This window comes from Castanea sativa, chromosome 6 (genome assembly GCF_040712315.1).
Source record: "Castanea sativa cultivar Marrone di Chiusa Pesio chromosome 6, ASM4071231v1".
Taxonomy (NCBI): Eukaryota; Viridiplantae; Streptophyta; class Magnoliopsida; order Fagales; family Fagaceae; genus Castanea; species Castanea sativa.
In genome coordinates, this window is record NC_134018.1 from 35062788 (window position 1) to 35078204 (window position 15417).

The following is a 15417-nucleotide window of genomic DNA, read 5'->3' on the forward strand; positions in this document are numbered from 1 at the left end:
TAGATTAAAATGAAAATTCTAATATTTTGGTCTTCTTACTTGACCAATTATCAAAAATCAAAATTTGGAATTCTTGTATGGTTGAAATCCTCACATGGTTTCATATACATGAAATGATTTTATTGCTACATCTTATTTGGCAATTGGCTTTTTCAGTGCATACACTGTACATAAGTTCAGCCACTGTTAATTTCTTCGACTCATGGACTATATGGTACATAGCAATACAACAACAATATAATTGGTGGCATGATACGTGAATAATTTGCTACAATCTGAAATATTATACAATCTCTTACAATCTGGAAAAAGAACAAGGCAAAGATTAGGAGCATCCACAAGAAGAGCAAGGTCTTTAGCTAGAGCAAGGCATGGAGACGTTTTTAAGCCTTCTAAGCCATGTCCTCAGGGAAGTTTCTATCTCTTAATACATGTTGAGAAGAATAGCTAGCCTTGATTAGACTTTAAATTAGCATGTTTATATGATTCAATGATTTATGATATCATGGTCCCATTGGTAAGTCACTATTCATGGACTAAAAATCTCATGTGGCAAACATCTTGGTGTTATTCACCTTAGCCATAGCAAGCATGTACTACAATGCATAGAATATCTTTGGCAAAGTTCATGGGGGCTTCCCTCACTCAACCTATTTTGTAAAACAAACAAAATCTTGCTGACAAAGAAATGCTATCTTATATTGAGATTTAATATGCATCCAATGTGTTTTTTGTATGTTACTTTCAAAAAGGCATATCTTAGAAGTGCTAGCAAAAACATTAGTGCTAGAAATATACTCTTAGCATCAAATGCAATACCAATATAATTTGGTTATACATGCATATATCATTGTCAGTTTAACAACTTGATTTGTTGAATACCAGTCTACAACTTAATACTAACATAAAGGTGAATTCTAATCTTTCGCAACATGTTAGTTCATCCCATGAAGGAAGTGTAGCAATTCCTTTGGAGTTTCCCTCAAGAATTATTTGATCTACACATTGGTTCTACAAACCAGGAAAGTGTCCAAGAACAATTTACTTTCTTGTACGTGGGCTATAGGTAACCCACGAGCAAGGGGGGCTAATGTTGAGGATAAAAATTTCACAAGAAAAGCCCATTCCATGAAAAGTAAGGAAAGATCATGGGCCTTAACAAAAGAAGGCCCAATTCATGAAGTTAAGAAGGACCATGAAGACCTAAAATCCAAAAAAGAAAAAGAAAAAAGAAAGTAATAATAATAATAAAAAAAGAAAAAAAAGAATAGCATCTTGGAAAAGGATCTTGGCCAGAGGACATGGAGCAAGGATCTCGGTCAAACCAGAGGACATGCAGCAAGGATCTCAGTCAGGCTAGAGGATTTGTAGCAAGAAAGATCAATGTCATGACCCCATGTATGTTCAGATTTCCAGCAAAAAAAACCATTAAAAATCTAGAAAAAAGAAAACAGGTATTATCTTTGTAACCTATGGTCCAAGCCTGTGCGATCCTGAGTGGATAGTAAGGGAGGAATGGTTTGGTCGGTAGGGGAGTGATTTTTGGTGAAAGAAGGATCCCGTAGCTTTCCCTTAGTTCATATATTTGCTTGGAATGCATGAACCAATGGAAAGCTCAGTTCCCCCATGTGCATGACACCTCCCCACATTTTCCTCTCATTTGTCACTTTCAACCAAAGTTGTCATCCATTGTATTGAGCAGTCCCCCCCTCTTTTGACTTTCCAAGAAGGAATCTTCCATTTGTAACTAAAGTCAAATGCCCATTTTAAGTTATAATTTCCTAAATAAGATAAACCTCTACCCAATGCAACTTTTCAGGTCACAGAGGATGAAGTTTTACCCAGCAAACCTGAGGCGTCCTCGCCCGGGGTACCGGACCAGGTCTGCTATAAAAGGGACACAAGGCATAGCAGAAAAAGGGGATTTAGATGGGAGAAAATTGGGGATTTAGGGGAAGAGTCCAGAGGTTCAAAACACATATTCTTAGAGCTTTAAAAGCCCAACAAGAGAAAGAAATAAACAAAATAAAAGAACCAAGGTTGAGGAATTTGTCCCATATCTTTGAGATTATTCAAAATATCACTTAGCCTTCAAAGAAACATATGCTAAAACATGCACACATCAGATATTACTCTCTCCCATAAAAATCCACCTTACCTAACTATCTTGAAAGGCAATGCCCAAGCAAAGCCACTTGGACTTGAGTTCCAAATCCCACAAGTCTTGTGCAAAAGCACTAAGTCTGTGAGAATTGGGGCTAGGATCCTCGTGGCTGAATCATTCTCATAAAATTTGATAGGCCAAAAATGAATTGACTCCTTGTGATGGATTAATTGATTAATTAGCCAAGTTTACTAATTAATTAAATTATCATGCAAACGCGTGGTAGCACAAAAAAATCACCAATTAAACTAAGTATGCAGCGGAAATTAAATGACACGGTGATTTGTTTACAAATGGGGAAAACTTACACTGCAAAAACCTCACCGGGTGATTTTAAGGTCACCACTCCTGAAACTCCACTATTATCACAACAAGCGGTTACAAGTAAAGAAATCTCAAGTACCTTACCAACCTACAATTGAACCTTTACCCCAATACCCAATTAGACTTGTTCTGTAGTGACAGTTTCTCCTTTCGATGCACGGCTCCCAAGTACATGACTAACCAATTGCGCTGATCTCAATACGTGACTTCAATTACCAACTAGAGAAGATTTGTTGGATGCAAAGTTCTTCAATTCATCCACACGATGAAGATCAAGAAGATGCTTGGTTACAAAACCCTACGGTGCAAAGACACAGCAACTTCTTCATAAAAGAGATGAACTAGGGCAAGAACTTCGTCTCAAGTTACAATTTGCATGAACAAAAATTTCTCAATGCTTGTGCAACTTGCCACACTTCGACGGCCCTTAAAATAATCCTTTTATATGTCTAGGGTAAGGAGAAAAGAAGGCCCAAAGACACATCCACGGATTAGAATTAAAACTGAATTTGGAATCTGTTTTTCTTAAATCTCGACAACTACAAGTGTTGAGGTGCTGTCGAGCCTCGGGGCTAGAACAGCTTCTTAAAGCTCGATAGATGTGGCTGTCGACCCAGCTGTCAAGCTTTAATGAAGAGCACTTCTCAACTTGTTTCTTGAACAAACTTACATGACTTTAACACTTGATCTTGAAACCTTATTTCTTGAAGCATTAACTTCATCCTAAATCTACCCAATTACAAGTAAAGTGCGTTTTGACAAAGGATTAGTCAATTACATAAATAATAAATGACATATGTTCTAAACAGGTGAAACACATATGTCCTAACAATCTCCCCCTTTGGCAATCCGTGACAAAACCACAACCAACAAATGAACATATGAGAGAAGTCATAAATCACTCAACTCATACTCACTTGTTGAATATAATAAAATCTATCCTAACATAAACTCTTGAAAAACTTTGCAAGAAGAGAGTTTATGACAAGTAGACTTTGACAACCTGTATTTCTAAAATACTTTAAACAAAACTCATCAAGGCCTCTTAGTGTGAAACAGAAATAATAGATTGCATACAAATAAGGAAACATGTGTATAAAGAAAGAAAAGAAACAACACATGTAGAGATAGGTGAAAGAAACATACAACATCATATATATATATATATATATATATATATATATATATATATATATATATATATATATATATAGGGTTAGGAGAAAAGAAGGCCCAAAGACACATCCATGGATTAGAATCAAAACAGGACTCAAAATCTATTTTTCTTAAATCTCGACAGCTAAAGGTGTCGAGATGCTGTCGAGAAGCTGTCGAGCGTCGGGGCCAAAACAGCTTCTTAAAGCTCGATAGATGCAGCTATCAAGACAACTGTCGAGCTTTAATAAAGAGCACTTCTAAGCTTGTTTCTTGGATAGACTTGATGACTTCAACACTTGATCTTGAAATACAATTTCTTGAAGTATAAAACTCATCCTAATTCTACCTAATTACAAGTAAAGTGTGTTTTGACAAAGGATTAGCCAATTACATAAATAATGAATGACATATGTTATGAACAAGTGAAACACATATGTCCTAACAGAAACTCTTTTAAATGTTCACATAGTAAAAGGCATAGAGAAAGATCATATTGCATAATAAGCATGGAGAATGATCGTACAGATCAGAGAATTAGTATTCTGGGTTTTTACAGGCCTAGTCCCCCTTGGAACCATAACTTCACGCCCAAGGTACCATGACAATACGCCCGTGGTACCAAGTTAAGGAACTCTTTTTAAATGTTCACACAATAAAATATAAGCCTTAAATACTCTATTTCAATCTCTTTCTTATTATGAATATTATGAATAATTATTTTATTTGTTTCGTAAGAGTAAAAGGTCATTTTATGACACCAAAACACTTATAATGATATTTTATTGCTTAGGAGGAATCGCATTTTTGCCTTGAGGAGATTTATGTGACTTGCACACAACTTGGTTCGTAATCAGCCCCTATTTAGCTGCGGTGAACCAAGCCCAGTTCACCAAACAACAAGTAAAGGGCCTAGGATCCTCATTCCTACTTGGGCCTGGGTATCGTCTAAAAAAGGACCCTCACAAGGTGCATAGTTGGTTTGGGTTCTTCCCTCTTCTTTTTTTTTTAATAAACGAATTCATTTAAGAAGCCGAAAGAAAAAAAGAAAAAGAAAAAGAAAGTCAGCTGACTTATAGTGCAATGTTTAAAATCTTGTAACATATTAGGAAGTGATGCAAAAGACTCCACTTATTTCATTTAACTTTTACGTTTTTTTTTTTCTTGAAACCTATTTACTTTTACATTAAATTATTATTCAAACTAGTTTTATTAGTGTTATGCTAGTGAGACTATTTTTGCAATAAGTTAAGAAACAAAATAAAGTGTTTACAATTGCTTTCGCAACTATTAAAGTGGTAAGTTGGGCAGGTTGTGATTGGTAAACAATAAAAGATATGCTAAAGTAGTCAGATGCTTTGATAATCAAAGATTTTCACCTTCGAGTTAGAATATTGTGAAAAATGATGTGATATTTGATATTAGGATCCTATCCATTTGAAATGGATATATTTTAGGGTTTAGATTGAATAATGAAATTCAAAAAGTGTATTCAATACCATGTCATTTGAAATTTTAAATGACATGGCACTCTATATAGTGTTATATCTACGAAATAAATTCTTAACCGTAAATCAACTTCAACCACCAACATTGCATATTGTGATTTTAACATCACTTTCATCTAGGACTTTTACTACCATCATTTTTATCATGCACTAATCACAACAAGCCATGTCAACTAAGACCTTTCTATATCTCCTTCATTTTCTATAAATTAAAATCTTAATAATTAGATGGGCTCTCTTCATTTTAATTCAAAGAATCTTGTTCCATTTCATAATGGTTGGCATCATCTGTCGTGATTGGAACATTGCTTTTATTGAATCCATTACTAATATTATTTTCTAAAGAAATCATGATAGTTAATGTCAAAATAAATGAACACAAACTACCAAAATGTCAAAAAGATTGAAAGAAAGAAATAAAAATAAGGGTAAACTACATATTTAGTCCCTAACTTGTACGCTATATGTCAATTTGGTTCCTAACCTTTCAAATGTGTCAATTTGATTCTTAACTTTTTAGTATTATGTTAAAATAGGCCTTGCCATTAAATGATGGATGAAAAATGTTGATGTGGTTGACGACCCAAATAAAAAATCATTTTTATGCCACATCAAATGACATGTGTAATGCCACATGGAATAAAAAATAAAATTAAGAATTTGTTGAAATATCAAATATATTAAATTACAATGTGCTTTAAAAATTAAAAATATGAAATTAAGTAAAATTATTTTAGAATATTCACATCACTTTCTCAGCATCCAAACAAAAAATCATTTGAACCCCAAACACTCTTCAAATCAAGAACCACGGCAACCCATCTCTTGCACCACTTTTCAAAACCAAGGAAAACATTCTTACTTGTTGGTCTACTATGAAAATGACTCAAATTTAAAATATGCAATTTCATTACCAATTTCATCCTTTACTGAATGTTAGCCATGTCAGTATTTATTATCGATTATGTTAGGTTCCAAGACCTTAGGTTTTAATGTATTAGAATTTCAATGTGTATTGTGTTGGCAAACCGTGATCAAAACATTTAGTCTAAGTTTACACTTGCTCAAAGTTTGTTTTAAATTAAGTTTGGAATCAAGAAATTGTAGGAAATTAATATTCAATTGCTACAGTGTTCGATCGATCGAAAATTAGATTCAATCGATCAAAAGTCGCAAATCAGCAAAATCAGCAAACCTAAAAAGGCCATAACTTGATCATTTGAAGCCCAAATTGCGAGCCATTTTTTCCAGTATTTAAAGGACATTATAAGCTAACCCTAGAGAGGGTTTTTAAAGCTTCTAAGAGAGAGAAGAGTGAGCCTCTTTTTGTTTTTAGGGTTTGTACCCAAAAGCTCTCTAGAGTTTTTGTTGCTCATATTGTTGTTTGTGTGAATCTCTTGTGAGATCTGAGAGGTGCTTTCCTTCACACAAGCTTTGGATTATCAAGAAGGAGATTACTTCAAGAACTTGATGATTATTCAGTTACTATAATAAGAGCTTAAAGATATACAAGCGGGGGTGCTTGTACTTGCTGGAGAATCCAAGAAAGGAGTATGTGGTCTCGGAGCTTGCACGTGATCGTGTCAGTAAGTTCTACTGGTGGGTAGCAATAGGATGTTAGCGGTCTAAGTTGTTATTGTACACTTCGATTCTTTCATAGTGGATTCAGGTTTACATGGAGGATAGCTAGGTTAAATCCTCCCCAGGTTTTTTACCGGTTTGGTTTTCTTGGGTCATCATATCTTTGTGTTTTTATATTCTGAACTATGCATTGATATGATTATATGATTGTGTTAACCTAGATCTGGAATTTGGACTAAGTAATAACTTGGCTTGTTAACTAGGTTAATCCAATTGTGTGTTTAAGGGGTCTAAACAAACTCTACAAGTGGTATCAGAGAGGGTAGCTCTTTTGTTGTAAATCTTTTAATCTCTGAGCTGATCCTTGATCCCTGTTATCATGGATAATTTTAAGTGTCTTACTGTTTTTTACTGTGATGATTTGAATAAAAAGGACACTGTTGTTTCTGTTAATTTTATTGATGCTTGTGAAACTCTTCGTAAGGAATTATTGAAATCTTTGAAAATTGCTAAAAAATTCAAGGAAGAGTTAAAATTGGCTAATCTTGAAAAAGAGGAATTGATTATTAGATTAAATGAATCTAATAAAAAGAATGAATTTTTGAGAAATCAAATTTCCTCTCAAGATGAGAAGATGAAAAGCTTGGAACAAGAGTTAGTTGAGTCTAAAACTAAACTTGAAAATTTGACTAGTGCCAAGCCTGCTGTTGATAACAGAAGTGTTTCTATTTTTCTTAAGCCTAAAACTGAGAAAGTTTATATCCCTCATTTCAAGAGTAATAATAAAGAAAATGCTTATTTTGCTAGGTTAGACAAAGATAAAAATTCTGATGTAGACGTTAAAATTTCTAAACCTATGTCTAAACCTACTGCTTCTGTGCATAACAAATCTGTTTTTGTGCCTACCTGTCACCTTTGTGGTGTAGTTGGTCATATTAGACCAAAATGTTCTTTGTTGAGGCAAAAACCAAAATCTGAGACTAGATTTTCTGTTAGGAATATTGATGTTCCTAAATTTGTTCTTATTTGTCAATTTTTGTGGTGCCTCCGTTCGCATTTGTCCTAATTGTCATAAATTGAAATTTAAACATTCTGTATTTCAATCTAGGATATGTGATAATATTTCTCCTATCATAAGTCCATATAAATTGTTTCATATGCTTTTGAAAAATTTAAGCTTGTTGGCTTGTGAAAGGAAATTGCAGGATTTTAGTCTTTCTCAGAAGATTGGTGGAATCCCTCAAATACACTCTAGTTCTCATGGTTTTTCACCTACAAAGCCAAAGATTTGTGCTATATGGGTGAGAAAAGATTCTCTAAGGTGAGTGTTGTTTAATTGTCCAAGATTTAATTCTTTCAGTTAATTATGGACATGTTTTCTTTTAGTTTTTGGTTGTTTTATCTTCTTAGATTGTTTTGATTATTCAAAAATCCAAAAACATTGAAAATTTTTCAAAAAGACAAAAATATATTATTTTGAGTCTTGTTTTATTTTTCTTGAGGATTACATGAGTTATAATATCTCTCTCTTGATTTAGAACATACTTGACATTATGGAGAAACTTGAATAGTATGTGTTATATAAGTGCTAAGCTATTTCTAATTTTGTGTGAGAGTGTACTAGTTTGTACATATACTCAAGGGTTAATTAAAAAATTGATATTTCTTGTTTGTGTACCCTCTATAGCTTAATTAAGCACTGTCAAGCATTGCATTTGCATTGTTCATTTAGCATAATATGTGCTTTTTGTTTTTGGTCATGAATTTTTTTTAAAGCAAAAAGATTTTTATTTCTTTTGTATTGCATACATGGATATGTAATTGAGGTTGGCCAATTTATCTTTACATAACATGTTTATGTACCTTATTTAGCTTGGATGAGCTTATTCTATTGCACTCTACTAGTTTGTGCTTTGTAGTGCATGTTGTGTGGGAAGATGTTTATACTTTGTGATCACATGATCTTAATCTTGAAATCACATGCCCTTGATTGTCGGACTTGATCTTAATGAAAAATGCATAAATAACCATCTCACCACTGTTTATTAGCTAATCATGAACACCTTAGTGCATATCGTAAGATTTTGTGCTTGAGAAAGTGTAGCACATGCACAAAAAGAACATAATGTGTAGCCTCGGTTTAAATGATAAAATTGGTGTGTACATTATTGGACTATAATTAAATCAATCAAATAAAATTGGTTTGTACATTATTCTGGCTATTTTTTAATAAGTTTCTAATCAAATAAAATTGGTGTGTACATTATGAGGCAAATCAAGAAACTTACATGATTGCAAGCTTTTATTCTAGGAGATGTGAGAGTTATATGATGTAACTCTTTGAGAGATAGTCTCTTTTAAATGTGTGTGATGGATTTTGTAGAAATTGTGCTTGATTACTACCTACATATCACCTCACATGTATCTCAAGTTTTTGCTAGTTGCACACACTACACAAGTTACTCTTTGTTAAATTTGGTACATGATATTGTGTGAGAATTTAGTTTGCCCATCCAAGATTATGTGTTTTCTGGTGTTTGATGCAAAATATGGAATATTTGGATTGAATGTAAGTGTTTTCGAAAAAAATTTAAGCTCATACTCATGCATTTCACTTGTGAAACACTATGGTTTAAGGAGTTTCTGCATTAAACTGCTCTGTTTTTCAAAAATTTTTCTTTTCAAATTTTCAATCGATCAAAACTGTCTCTCGACCAATCGAAAATGCGTTTAAATTTTTGGTTTGAATCTGCCTAACTCGATTGGTATTCGATCGATGCTCGATCGATCGAAACTGAAAAATTTTCAATTTTTAAGTATTTGACCAAATTTTTTTTCATGCATCATTTGTGTTTAGGATTCACATGCATTGCATTGATTTTTGTATCCATATTGCAGTTTTGCAGTCATATCTCTCATTGTTTTCACACATACCATGCATACACTTTGCTAAATTGGGTACTCAACTTGATTTAAAAATTGATTGATTAATTTTTTAGTCCTTTGTACTTTCTAGTATATGTTATTTTTTATGTGTGAACTATAGAAAATATTTTTCTTAAGAGATATGATGGATAATCAATATGCAAATATTTTCTCTACTCATGCAATTGTTTATGGGTCACATAGTGTCAAGTTTGCATTTATTGAAAGAGAGAATATTTTTCTTCACGTGTATCCTCAACTTTATTTTTTAAAGTTAGGTTTGTGTGTTTTTATTTTTCCTCACCTCCTAAATTTTCCCCAAAACTATTTTTCCAAAACTTGTTTTGTTTTTCCTATTTTTATAGGGGGAGAAAAGTTTTTTTTTTTTAACCTTTGTTGTTCATAGGGGGAGTTGTTACTCTTCATAGGGAGAGTTGTCTCTATTTTCTATAGAGTTATCTTGTTTTGTGTTCCCTTAATTTTCTATTTCCTCTTGATCTTTGTTGAGTTGTTATTCTTTGTTTGAGTTATCTTTATCAATACGTGACAAAAAGGGGAAGATTTAAATAAAACGTGGGAATATGTGTGGAAAATACAAGAATGTTCTGTTTAGGGGGACTTGAAATTTTTTCTGATGTATCTAACTTAGGGGGAGAGTTAGTTTGCATATTTGTTGTTTTACTGTTTTTCTGTCACACATGTGTTTATGCGTTTGTTGAGTGTTTCAGGAATATACAAGTTAATTCAGTCGTGGCTGCTGTCTACACTTGCAACTGATAGATAGTGGTTAGGTTGAATTGTGTTTAGGGCTCTTTAAATCTGATTGGGCTTTTTGTAACTTTGAGCATTCCATGTTTATGATGTGTTTTGTCAAGGATTGCCAAATGGGGAGATTGTTAGGTTCCAAGACCTTAGGTTTTAATGTATTAGAATTTCAATGTGTATTGTGTTGGCAAACCATGATCAAAACATTTAGTCTAGGTTTAGACTTGCTCAAAGTTTGGTTTAAATTAAGTTTAGAATCAAGAAATTGTAGGAAATTAATATTCAATTGCTACAATGTTTGATCGATCGAAAATTAGATTCGATCGATCGAAAGTTGCAGATTAGCAAAATCAGCAAACCTAAAAAGGCCATAACTTGATCGTTTGAAGGCCAAATCGCGAGCCGTTTTTTCTAGTATTTAAAAGACATTATAAGCTAACCCTAGAGAGGGTTTTCAAAGCTTCTAAGAGAGAGAAGAGTGAGCCTCTTTTTGTTTTTAGGGTTTGTATCCAAAAGCTCTCTAGAGTTTTTGTTGCTCATATTCCTGTTTATGTGAATCTCTTGTGAGATCTGAGAAGTGCTTACCTTCACACAAGCTTTGAATTATCAAGAAGGAGATTACTTCAAGAACTTGATGATTATTCAGTTACTACAATAAGAGCTTAAAGATACACAAGCGGAGGTGCTTGTACTTGCTAGAGAATCCAAGAAAGAAGGAGTCCGTGGTCTCGAATCTTGCACTTGGTCATGTCAGTAAGTTCTATTGGTGGGTAGCAATAGGATGTTAGTGGTCTAAGTTGCTATTGTACACTTCGATTCTTTCATAGTGGATTCAGGTTTACCTTAAGGATAGCTAAGTTAAATCCTCCCCAAGTTTTTTACCGGTTTGGTTTTCCTAGGTCATCATATCTTTGTGTTTTTGTATTCCACACTTTGCATTGATATGATTATATGATTTTGTTAACCTAGATCTGAAATTTGGATTAAGTAATAACTTAGCTTGTTAACTAGGTTAATCCAATTGTGTGTTTAAGGGGTCTAAACAAACTCTACAAATTATTTAATAATAGATATTATTTTAGGAAAAGACTAGTGCCACAAAAAAAGACACAACTTGTGCCACAACTCGCCACATGGCGAGTTGTGGTTAGTAGAACGGTGATGTGAGATACCCCTCTACCAATCACAATTTGTCATGTGACAAGTTGTGGCACAAATTGTGCTTTTTTTTTTTTTTTTTTGTGGCACTAGAACTGCTCATTATTTTAACCTAATACTAGTGACGAAATTCACGCATTTGAAACTTCTTAATTTACCCTAAAAAAAAAAAAAGAAATAAATTAGAAATAAAATTTCTAAAAGTCTTGAGAGTTGCGAGAAATAAATTAGAAATAAAATTTCTAAAAGTCTTGAGAGTTGCGAGTCTTGCGACAAGCAAACTCTCAAGTCTCACCTCTGGATCTCATTAACAATTCCCTCCAATCTCCCTCTCTCTGGTTGGCTGTGTAACAATGAGTAAAACCGGCAAAAAGCACCTCTATCCTCAAAACCTCTTTATGTTCAGCCTTTTCTACGTCTCCCTCTTTTTCTATTACTCTACCAGCCCTATCGCTAGTGAATTACTGGCTTCTTACAACCCTGTTGAGAACATAGCCATTAACTGTGGCTCCTCCGGCGACAGTACTACGCGAGATACGCGGAAATGGTTTGGAGACATCAACTCAACTTATTCTCCATTAGAACCCCATAATTTATCAAATATCTCTACTGCACCTCAATCCCCCACTGCGGCCGATCAAGCTTATCCCTCCTACACAGTACGCTTCTCGCGCTCTAAATTCAGCTATATCTTCTCAGTCACTTCCGGCCAAAAGTTCATCCGTTTGCACTTTTACCAAGCTTCATACCCAGACTTTGACAGCTCTAAGGCCTACTTCTCTGTCAAAGCTGGTAAGTTTACCCTCCTAAGAAACTTTAGTGCTGCCCTTACTGCTGACGCTATTAACTCAAAAGGCTTTTCAAAAGAGTTCTGTGTAAATGTTGGGGATGAGAAAACTGTGAATATAACTTTCAGTCCAAATCCGGATTCATATGCTTTTATCAACGGAATAGAAGTCGTATCAATGCCTCCCAATCTCTATTACACTGCAGCTGGAAAAAGAGGGGCCGTCTTTGTTGGCGAGGAACAGCCATTCCCTATCGAAAACCACATGGCCCTCGAGACGGATTACCGTGTAAACATTGGTGGAAGCGAAATCTCACCCGCTAAAGACACTGGTATGTGGCGGAGCTGGTCGGACGAAAATGGTTTCTTGGTTGTGGCCGTAGAAAGTGTTGTACCAGTTAACCAGTCTATTCAGTTAAGATTCACCAAAATTCCCAATTACACAGCACCAGAGGAAGTGTACAGAACGGCCCGGACAATGGGTACGAACAAATCCAATAACGAGCACTATAATCTTACTTGGGAATTTTCTGTGGATTCTGGCTTTTTTTACATGGTGAGGCTTCATTTTTGCGAGTTTCAACCGGAGATTAACGGCAGCTCTCAGAGAGTCTTTTACATCTATATAGCCAATCAAACCGCGGAGAACTATGCAGATGTGTTCCGATGGACTTCAGGTGGAAAAGGGGTTCCAATATATAGAGACTATGTTGTGCATATCGACGAAAGGAATCTCTACATCGCACTGCAAGCAAACCCAGATGATTGGAAGACTGTTTACAACGATGCTCTTTTGAACGGGCTGGAAATCTTCAAAATCAGCTCTAACGATAATCTCGCAGGACCCAACCCAGACCCAACTCCGACGGCACCTACAGTTTCACCACCATTCATTAAACAATCAACTCGGCGGAAGATTAACAGTATTACAATAATTGGCATAATTTCCGGTGTAGTCTCCGGCATAGTCTTCATCTCAATCGTCGGTTTCTTCATTTGCCGGTGGGGCAAGAAAGTCAAGGAAGGAAACTTCGGTGATGGGGGTACTTGGTGGGGCCTATCTACTTTGGATGCGACCAAGTCAACAATGACTCCGGGGTCAACAACACTACCCTCTGATTTGTGTCGTTACTTTTCAGTGGCTGAGATTAAAGAAGCTACCAATAACTTTGATAGTGTTTTCATAATTGGTGCTGGTGGGTTTGGTAACGTGTATAAAGGGTACATTAATGGATCCAACCCCGTTGCCATCAAACGATTGAAGCCTGGGTCTCAACAAGGGGCCCACGAGTTCGAGACCGAGATTGAGATGTTGTCTCAACTCCGCCATGTGCATCTTGTCTCTCTTATTGGGTATTGTAATGATGGCAATGAGATGATTCTCGTATATGATTATATGGCCCGTGGCACCCTTCGTGACCATCTCTACAACACCAATAATTCACCACTTTCCTGGAAAAGACGGATGGAGATTTGTATTGGAGCGGCACATGGGTTGAACTACCTTCACACAGGGGCAAAACACATGATCATTCATCGTGATGTGAAGACCACAAATATCTTATTGGATGAGGAATGGACTGCCAAGGTGTGTGATTTTGGGTTATCAAAATTGGGCCCTACTAGCTTGTCCAAGGCCCACGTCAGCACAGTGGTGAAGGGTAGTTTCGGATATTTGGATCCTGAATATTATCTACGTCAGCAACTGACTGAAAAGTCTGATGTGTATTCTTTCGGTGTGGTGTTGTGTGAAGTGTTATGTGCGAAGCCACCCATTACGCGTACGGTAACAAAGGAGTCTGTCAACTTAGTGGAGTGGGTCAAACGTTGCCGTCACGATGGAAAGCTTGATGAGATTGTTGATCCATTTTTGAAGGGTACAATTGCCATTGAATGTTTGAAGAAATTTGTTGAGATCGCTACAAATTGTTTGCTTGACAATGGAACCGAACGTCCATCGATGAACGATGTGGTGTGGGGCTTGGAGTTTACATTGCAATTGCAAGAGAATGCAAGAAATGAAGAGGTTTCGCCTTATCAATTTGAAATTGAGATGATGGACGCTGAGAAAGCTCTCATCCCTAAGTCAATTGTAGATGATAGCGGCGACATATTCAGTAGTAGCGATGGACAAATGTCAAGTACAAATAGCAACAGCAAGGTCACCATTACAAGCAAGGAAGATCAAAGTCTTGCTAGTTTGGATTCGGATGGATTAATGTCTGTTGGGGCAGTGTTTTCTGAGATTTATATTCCGAAAGGTCGATAAAAGAAGGTGCTAGCTGAATTTTTAGTGTGTCTTATTTAGAGCCACGTTGGAGATTCAAACTAGGTTTGGAAGTAAGTCATTTTATTTCACATACGGAGTAAGATGATAGTTGATATGCATATGTTTGATAAAATTACTACTTTTAAATAAGAATATAATTATTGGCGTTCTTCTAGATGTTAATATTCCAGCATATGTACTAAAGAGAGAGAGTGAATCATGTTTGTTGGATTGAGCTTCATTTTGGGAAAGCAAATTATAAATTATAAGTATATACCGCTACCAATGTAGGCCATCCAATTTTTACTTCATGATCAGTATTAAGAACACCTTTGTTTGGTAAAAGTTTGTTGTTTCAATTACTAGATGTGAGCAACTCAACACTTCAGTACTAAGCGCCTTTCATCCTTAAAGAACCAATGATGTTGAGGTCCAAATTAGAAATAATTATTTCAAACATCTAACAAGAATAACTAGGGATGGAGCTAAGATTTTTTATTTTATTTTTTTTATTTGAGTGGGCTAAACTGTGGTACTAATATATCGGTTAAAAGTCAAGATAAACTACCACATGTATGCATAAACACATATATATATATATACATATAAAAACCTTAATATTTTGATATTAGAGTAAGTCATAATTTATATTGTATACAAAACTATTAACTTTGACATATGTATATTCGCTAGATAATATTTTTAGGAGAATTTATCTTCTTTTCAACTCCAATAAGTATACAAAAAATTGTCTAATTTGATATTAAACATATATAAAAAA

At 35.0% G+C, this 15417-nt stretch overlaps 1 protein-coding gene across 1 annotated transcript; it reads left to right on the plus strand.

The window, feature by feature from the left end:
* The first annotated feature begins 11823 nt into the window (after nucleotides 1–11823).
* LOC142637839 (receptor-like protein kinase FERONIA) lies at nucleotides 11824–14918 on the plus strand. The gene has a single exon (XM_075811794.1). It carries the CDS (start codon nucleotides 11934–11936, stop codon nucleotides 14634–14636), a length of 2703 nt encoding a protein of 900 aa, XP_075667909.1. The 5' UTR covers nucleotides 11824–11933; the 3' UTR covers nucleotides 14637–14918.
* The last annotated feature ends 499 nt before the right edge of the window (nucleotides 14919–15417 follow it).

What these genes read in the sequence shown, in the direction of transcription:
- LOC142637839 (XM_075811794.1), top strand. Translation starts at nt 11,934, where the DNA reads ATGAGTAAAACCGGCAAAAAGCACCTCTATCCTCAAAACCTCTTTATG.